Source organism: Argentina anserina, chromosome 6, assembly GCF_933775445.1.
Source record: "Argentina anserina chromosome 6, drPotAnse1.1, whole genome shotgun sequence".
NCBI lineage: Eukaryota > Viridiplantae > Streptophyta > Magnoliopsida > Rosales > Rosaceae > Argentina > Argentina anserina.
The window spans coordinates 36,362,926-36,371,012 of record NC_065877.1 but is presented as its reverse complement, the minus strand read 5'-3'; the positions used below and the strand labels follow the sequence as shown (position 1 = coordinate 36,371,012).

Sequence of the window (8,087 nt, the reverse complement as noted above, 5' to 3'; positions counted from 1 at the left end):
CCACAAGAATAGTCAAGTTAGGTTATCAGTATTCCTCCAAATGAGGAGGCTATTATCGAAGACGGGCAAAGGGGCCGGTTGGTTTCACCGTTTCACATTTCCTTCCTAATTTGTTTTTGGACCGATTATTCCTCGTGTATCAACTCCATAATCTAAATCACAAATCAAATCAACGAGATTCCAAACTGTAATATCATCTAATCCAATTCTTTGTTCTTAGCGAAGAACACTCATCATAGCTTGGACCAAACCTAACAAAAAATGAGATAGGCACTAACTATAATCACCTTGCTAAAACATCAAGGAGGGATCAAGGAAGGCAGAACGAGGATTTAGGAGGGTTAATCCATGCAAGTAAAAATGTAAAACACACCATGATATTTCTCTACTTGACTAAGGAATAGAAACATAGATTGATAGATATGAAGACAAGTACAACACACGCTATAACCCCTTTTTAGAGTTTTGACCTGTCATATCGTAGTCTGAAATGTCTAAACAGTCATAGAGGAGATCGCCAGATTTAACGGGGAATACACAACGACACATCGTTTGTACCGAAACGTGTATGGCATCTCCGCCCCGACGAGTGTCTTCTCCTCTCTTATATAGTGTTGCATCTCTCCCTCTCTTCTTCCATGCATTACCCATTTACTCTTCTTTTTCTTCTTCTTCATTTCTCTCTCGTTTTCTCTCTTCTTCTTCTTCAGCAATGGCTCCACAAGAAGCAGCAGCAGCTACTGTGACGACCCACAAGACCTCCTCCAATGATGGATCACCTGCTCGCAAGAACAGAATCACAGTTGTGGGCAGTGGCAACTGGGGTAGTGTGGCTGCTAAGCTCATTGCCTCCAACACCATTAGGCTTCCTTCTTTTCATGGTAAAAATTACGTTTTGATGGCTTTCTTTGCATGCAGGAATGTTGGTGTTTGTGAATTGTTTGTGTGTGCACTGTAAAGTTGGAGGCTTTATGGTGTTTTTCACTAGGATTCAGTGTGTAATGAATTGAGTGTTATTTTTGTGTGAAGTTTGGAGCTTGTGGTGGAAACCCTATTGGGAAGTAAGTGTGAGCATTCAAAAAAGAAATGAAGATTTATGATGCTCTAAGTTGTGAACACTCAAAATAGCCAATGTGATTTGAATTGAGTTTATAATATGCTTTGGTCTAGGCTTTTGGGGGGTTTCGGAGATTTTAGTGGGTTTCCATTTTCTTAATTTGGGTTATTTTCAGATGAAGTGAGAATGTGGGTGTTTGAGGAGACATTGCCAAGTGGTGAGAAGCTCACAGATGCCATCAACACAAGAAATGTAAAAAAACATTGATCTTGAGTTACGATTTATGTTATATGTGAATTATATATATGTATATTTCATTTTAATCTTCTTACCATTTTGTGTGATAGGAAAATGTCAAGTATCTGCCTGGCATAAAGCTTGGGAAAAATGTTGTTGCAGACCCAGACCTTGTTAATGCAGGTATTTATTATCTCAGAAAAGCTTTAGTGGCGTTTTCAAAGTTACTATTTTGGGTAGTTTGGGAAAACTTTCAGTGATTCTAATGGGGGAGTGTTGCAGTGACTGGTGCAAACATGCTGGTGTTTGTTACTCCACATCAATTTATGGAAGGTATATGCAAAAGACTAGCAGGGAAGATAGGCGAGGATGTGGAGGCTATTTCTCTTATTAAAGGAATGGAGGTCAAGATGGAAGGCCCATGCATGATCTCTAATCTCATCACTCAGCAATTGGGCGTAAATTGCTGTGTTCTGATGGGAGCAAACATAGCTAATGAGGTTATTAATGCTACTTTTCTCTCTATTTTTTATAGCTTCATATGCTGGATCATTGTACACCAGCCTTTACTGAAATTGGATACTGCTTGTGTAGATTGCTGTGGAGAAATTTAGTGAAGCCACAGTTGGATACAGAGAAAACAAAGAGATTGCGGAGAAATGGGTTCAACTCTTTACTACATCCTACTTCATAGTCACACCTGTGAGTGCAGCTAATCATAAACATGGATTTAGCTATTAAATCTACATAATAAGTATTGAAGACGCATTAAATTCAAACTTGGGTTATATGGACTTATAGGTCCAAGATGTGGAAGGCGTAGAACTATGTGGTACTCTGAAAAATGTTGTGGCCATAGCAGCAGGTTTGTATCTACTAGTTATCTCTCCCTTGTCAAAATTCAATGATGAACAAAGAGCTTAATCATTTATGGAACAGGTTTCGTGGATGGCTTGGACATGGGAAATAACACCAAGGTAAGTTCAAATGTCTGTATGGTTGTTGAACTCTGGTCTTTACCGCCTTTCTACTCATTTTGGCATGCGTGTATGAACAACCAGGCTGCAATTATGAGAATTGGTTTGAGAGAGATGAAGGCATTTTCCAAAATGTTGTTTTCATCTGTCAAGGACAGCACCTTCTTTGAGAGCTGCGGTGTTGCTGATCTCATCACAACTTGCTGTAAGGAAGCATGAGGATTTCTCCTCCTATTTATTCTTTTATTTCTTTTTACTTAACCTCACTCTGTATGGCAGTGGGAGGAAGAAACAGGAAAGTTGCAGAAGCTTTCGCAAAGAATGGAGGGAAAAGGTAACGCTTCTCATCTTGGGACGTGAAAGTTATAAGAACATGGTAGTAATTTCAGTACCTTTGTGCTTGTCATTTGCAGATCGTTTGATGAGCTTGAAGCTGAAATGCTGCAGGGTCAAAAATTACAGGTTTACACTTACAAGTATCATGGAATTACTTGCAATTTTTTTGAACTAATGCACAACAAAAATGATATTATTAAAGATATATAAGCTCTTGTTACTTTTTTTTTGAAATTGGAAAGCTCTTGTTACCTTGTTAATAGTATGTAGTGGCAAGTTGGAAAAGCTTTTGTATTGTGAATGCACAACAAGCTGCTTCCTGAATAATTAAAAGAATCATAATTTTTTTCAGATGTAATTACAAAAAACATATCACATTTCATCAGTTCTACAGTTCAAAAGAACTGAAAGTATATAGATCATTTGCAAAATTCCTTTCCCTGACAGTTAACTCTGTTGATCATTATATTTGACTGTTCCTCTCTTATATGAAGGGTGTGTCAACTGCCAAAGAAGTTTATGAAGTTTTAAGCCACCGTGGGTGGTTACAGTTCTTCCCGCTTTTCGCAACAGTTCACGAGATCTGCATTGGCACTCTCCCTCCATCAGCCATAGTGGAACACAGTGAGCGCACACCTAATTAGCCAGGTTCCTCCACGACCCTGGTCGTTGTTCATGAAAGTAGACGTAAGTGATATTCCTTAGACTAAAGCAAGGACTCCAAGGAGTCTTTAGGTGAAACTTTGGAATGTGGGTCTCACACAGCAGCTTATGCAACAATATATCGTTGCAGATTTTTTTTTTCTTTTTTGGAAAAATCCGTTGCAGGATGTGTTAGAAACTTTGGTTAAATGAATCTCTGAAGTTTCAATTCCGTCTTGTTTATCAGTTCACTATTTCCTTCTTATTTTGTGCAGAATGTGTAATGAACACCAAGTTGTATATTGTCCTAGCATATACAAGCTAGTATATAAACGACAAGAGACTGAAATCCTTTAACACCGTCTAGTTCAGGATAAGAACATGTATCTCCTGGCTTGTTGTTCTTTGACAGCAACGTTCATACAACTATACAAAGATTGCTATTGATTTGGTAAAATTCCATAACGTCACCTTTTCTGTCCATAGTAGTTTCCAACCAATTTTTGTCGTTGTAATGTTTTGTGCCTTAGTGTTTGTGCTGGAGTGTTTGTCAGAAGTTTATGTAGTTACTCATATATACAGCTTCCGTAAAGCTTGTAGTGAAGCAGAAATTTAGTATTCACATCAAAGGCTTAGTTCAATTGCTTGGAAGTTGGAACTCAGAACTCAAGAGTGGAACTGGAAGGAAAACCCTGTTAAATTCACAAGAAAAATACCGTGATGATACCAAACCCCTTCTCATTTTATGCAATGCAATCGTTGTTATAACTGCTACAAGCCAAATTACACAGCAAGATCACCATAAATTATAAGAAAAAGAAGAAAAAACAAATACTTTTCCCACAACACCAGACAAGGCTTGAATTCTGCATATCCCTTTACAACACCAATTATCCAGACCGTATTCTATCCAATCTATCCACACTCTTCCGCGCTCTATCCAGTTGGTGATCAACACTTTTTCTGGACTTCTCATGGCAGTCCACACTTCTCCGAGACCTGTCCATGTGGTCAAAGGATACTTTTAATTTTTCTAGTTTATCAGCACTAATGAACTGGTTTTTCAGTTTCTCAGGTCTATCAGTGGTACTCTTCTTTGGTTTCTCTCTTCGATCAGTGCTCTTCCTAGAAACTTCGTAGACTTCGGTACTCTTCCGAGGCTGCTCAAACTGGTCTGTGCTTCTCCTAGAGCTGTATCTTTGGGATGGAGACTTCTCGACAGTTGATATGAACTTCTTCAGATGCCTGATGTACTCAGGATACAGTTCTAAATTACAGTGGTTGCCTCCTTTAAGCCATAGCGGTTCGTACTTTTCTTTACATAGCTCCCAAAGTTGCTTGCCATGAGAGCAATCAACTACTTCATCCGCAGTTCCCTAAAAGAAAATTAAAATCTGTGAGGAATAGTTTGTACATGTTTGGTGTTTCACAATGACTAATGAACTGAATAGACTCGTATTCTTTATTTCTCAATCTAGAATCTCTGAAGCAAAAAAAGAATCCCTGCAATATGAAGAGGAAGATCAGCTTGGTACTTTATAAATATAGGTTACACCAGAAGAGGATCAAAGAGATACTCATTCAACAGTACTTTTTTTTTTTAAAATTCCCCTCTCAGCTAAGCACTGAAGCAAAGGCAACTACATGCAATAATCATACACATACCACTGTTATCTGCCATTGAACATTTGGAAGATACATGAGATGATTGAGATCTTAAAACACACGAGGGCTACTGTCATCTAGCACCATTCTCCATACATATGCCTAGCCATTTCAGAAAGCTGTTTCTGACTCTAAACAATATTCATGAATTTGGTACTAAATTGAGATGGATTTTGTTAACCAAAGTAAAATTTTCACCTTATCTTGAGTCTCACTAGGCCTCTTTGGAGTGTCTAAAATATTCTCAGTATTTAAGTTTCATCATTTTATGTTAACTTTTGAGATCAAAGTAAGTCATACTAACTAACCCCACCCGAAAAAGGTGGGTAGCTACTTCACAAAGGAGCATAAACCCCTTGAAGCAGAGAAAGTAGGTCATACAAACTATTTATTGAATTGATTAGCTTCCAGGAGTCCCTACACTCATATGGGTTTGATAACCTTTAAAACCAAATAACCTGTTCATGTTATAATGAGTCTTGTAACGCATCTCGTTGGAGTGTCTAAAACCATGAGTCAGATACCCTCATAATAAACAGTAATATATGCTCAAGTTAATCCATTTGATCTGCTAACTCCACTTGCATGTCGTAATGAGTAATGATACTGACTGATAAGATAAACAGATAACCTAAATACGTTCAAAATATGATGTTTAAATCTAATTTGTCAAATAGACCGAACCCTTATCCCCAAGTGAAGTTTATTCATATCATGTTGAACTCTACATTCTAGAGTAAATCAGAAGAACAAATCATTGTGCTGGCAGGTAATTGTTAGCCATCTATATATACTTACTGACTACACAAATGATAAAGCAACCAACCAGCAAATAAATCTGCTCAACTGCTATGCAACTTAGATGACACAAAAGACGAAAAACCAAGAAAGTTCTTATGCCAGATTTTCATGCATAATCTAAACTTAGTATGGAGGTGAACTGATGATAAATGCAATTTCAAGGTTGAACGAACTTGGAGTAGAATTACTTACATGAATGATGAGAACAGGACAACTGACCAGTGGAATTTTATCAATATTCTGCACACAAATGACAAGATGAGGGACACAATTACATTAAAGTCATAACCTCGCCAGATAGATAAGCAATGTGTTACCTTATAAATGTCGAACCAGTATGTGCGCTTTACAGGATACATGACTCTCAAACCAGATAGTATGGGACTGTGCAGGACAACAGCTCTTAACTGAGGCAGCCGAGCAGCAAGATCCAAAGTCGGGCCACTTCCAACAGATTGACCATAGAGAATGATGTCTTCCTGCTTAGTACCATAGCTTTCTTCAAGACACTTATATGCAGCTTCAATATCTGCGTACGTATTCTGCTCACTTGCCTGGAACAGAAAATCAAACCATGAGCCTTCCGTGATGCATTGTGATCAAACAAGCTTATGAGGTCCAAATTCCAATAGAAAAGATAAATGCTTAAATCTCCAACTGACCTTTCCAGATGATTGTCCATACCCTGAATAGTCATACCTGCAACACATTTCAGATACATGTAAGCCCCATATATTCTCAGTAGTCAGAAATGTAAAATTTTCCATTAACATCTATCTTATAGCTAGGCATTAAGAAGCATTAACTCAACTCTGTCTCAACATGAGTACTACACAACCCATTCTGAGCTTCAGCCACAAAGTTGGTGGACAACAAATAACTAAACCACATAAAGAAGTGAGCTACCAATAATTATGATTTTTAAACCAGACTGTCCAAACACCCAGGACGCTGGAGATCAAGCAACCAAACTTTCAGTACAGATCAAATTAAACGTAGAAGATCACTGGACTCAAACTCACCATCATTCACGCAACTAAATTCACTTAAAAATCATACCTTGAAGCTTAGAAGAACTTATACACTTCCAAAAATACACCAAATTCTACTTTCTCTAGCAAATCAAATTAGGAAAAAATTCACAATTACCATAAAATTTAAACAAGGCAAAAGCCACAGAATGAAGTAAAAACCCAGATGCCAAAAACAGCAACCTACTCATAAACCCAACATAGAGTTCAAACAATCTGATAAAACCCAGATGCCAAAACTAATAAAGCATCAAACTTTAGCAAAACTCAGATAAAGCATCAAACTTTACCAAAAACTGAGATAAAAGCAGTGAACTTTGAACTAGTAGTAGAAGTTACCCCATGAGATTAACCCTCAAGTGGATGCTGAGCTCGATGAAGAGCTCATACATCTGACCCAGATCGGCGGCGTTGCCGTGAGAGTAAAGCAGAGTTGAAGTAGCCAAAGGGTGCCTAATGTAAATAGCCACCACCTCAGTCCCTCTCCGAGTCGGCAGCTTCATCACCTCCACGTTCTCTCTGTGCGGAAATGGGCTCAGCAGAAGCAGCCCCGTCGGCTCGTCCGTGATCAGCTTATACGACGGCGGGTTCGGCGGGAAAAACGCGAACTTGGCCGCCATTGATGACGTCACCCCACCCATTTGCTTCTGGAAAACACTCAAGTGATGAGTGTTTCTGGTTTGTTTAACTGAAATGGGGTTGTTGTTGTTGTGGGGATCTTAGTAAACCCAGATCGACATCCCCCAACCTTCTCTCTCCTTTTCTCTCTGAAGATTGGACCTTTATTCTTTATGGCAAAGAAAAAGTGGAGTGAGCATCATAAAGAATAGAACTTGGTTCTTTTTCATTTTTACTAAGCTCTACTCTGTTAAGCTCACCCAAAAGCTCAATGTGGGCAAAAATGAAAGAGAGAACTGATAAGAGGAGGAAGAGAGAGAGAGAGAGAGGTTAAGAGTTTAGGGAGAGAAAAGGTTTGGTTTTTGATTTTTGATTTTTACAGTGGGTTACTTGGGATGGGGGAAACACAGAGAGGGGGAATTGAAAAGCTTGAGGTTCAGATAGAGGGATGGACCATGGGTTGGGACGACAAAATTACCCGGCGGGGTACTTATGGGTATTCGATCCTAATTGGGGAATGTTTCAGGTATAATCGGGTAACGGGTACGAGGATTCCGCTATTCGGTTAGCAAAAACGAATAAGGGGCATGGATGATATTTCGATCCCTATCCCCATACGGTCATACCCATCCAATAATGTATTATATATTTAATATAATTAATTAATATATATTCACTCAAATAAGTTAATAGATAAATTAAAATAAATTAAAAAATATCAAA

At 38.4% G+C, this 8,087-nt stretch overlaps 2 protein-coding genes across 2 annotated transcripts; one reads left to right on the top strand and one right to left on the bottom strand.

Moving 5' to 3' along the window:
* Positions 1–502: 502 nt before the first annotated feature.
* Positions 503–3,576, top strand: LOC126799439 (glycerol-3-phosphate dehydrogenase [NAD(+)]). Its single transcript, XM_050526644.1, has 11 exons — positions 503–881; positions 1,233–1,309; positions 1,405–1,477; positions 1,577–1,794; positions 1,889–1,996; positions 2,096–2,159; positions 2,234–2,271; positions 2,356–2,476; positions 2,551–2,605; positions 2,685–2,733; positions 3,102–3,576. The coding sequence occupies exons 1-11, from the start codon at positions 569–571 to the stop codon at positions 3,249–3,251; spliced, it is 1,266 nt and encodes a 421-aa protein (XP_050382601.1). The 5' UTR covers positions 503–568; the 3' UTR covers positions 3,252–3,576.
* Positions 3,577–3,962: 386 nt separating this feature from the next.
* LOC126800969 (uncharacterized) lies at positions 3,963–7,635 on the bottom strand. The gene is made up of 5 exons (XM_050528399.1): positions 7,086–7,635; positions 6,378–6,414; positions 6,033–6,269; positions 5,908–5,955; positions 3,963–4,625 (listed from the first exon to the last, which is right to left on the bottom strand). Exons 1-5 carry the CDS (start codon positions 7,385–7,387, stop codon positions 4,140–4,142), a joined length of 1,110 nt encoding a protein of 369 aa, XP_050384356.1. The 5' UTR covers positions 7,388–7,635; the 3' UTR covers positions 3,963–4,139.
* Positions 7,636–8,087: the final 452 nt, after the last annotated feature.

Coding starts and splice junctions, on each gene's coding strand:
- LOC126799439 (XM_050526644.1), top strand. CDS start 569: ATGGCATCTCCGCCCCGACGAGTGTCTTCTCCTCTCTTATATAGTGTT. Junction 882..1,232: donor TAGGCTTCCTTCTTTTCATG/GTAAAAATTACG, acceptor GGTTATTTTCAG/ATGAAGTGAGAATGTGGGTG. Junction 2,606..2,684: donor GCAAAGAATGGAGGGAAAAG/GTAACGCTTCTC, acceptor TGTCATTTGCAG/ATCGTTTGATGAGCTTGAAG.
- LOC126800969 (XM_050528399.1), bottom strand. CDS start 7,387: ATGGGTGGGGTGACGTCATCAATGGCGGCCAAGTTCGCGTTTTTCCCG. Junction 6,270..6,377: donor ATGGACAATCATCTGGAAAG/GTCAGTTGGAGA, acceptor TTTCTGTTCCAG/GCAAGTGAGCAGAATACGTA. Junction 5,956..6,032: donor ACTGGTTCGACATTTATAAG/GTAACACATTGC, acceptor ATTTGTGTGCAG/AATATTGATAAAATTCCACT.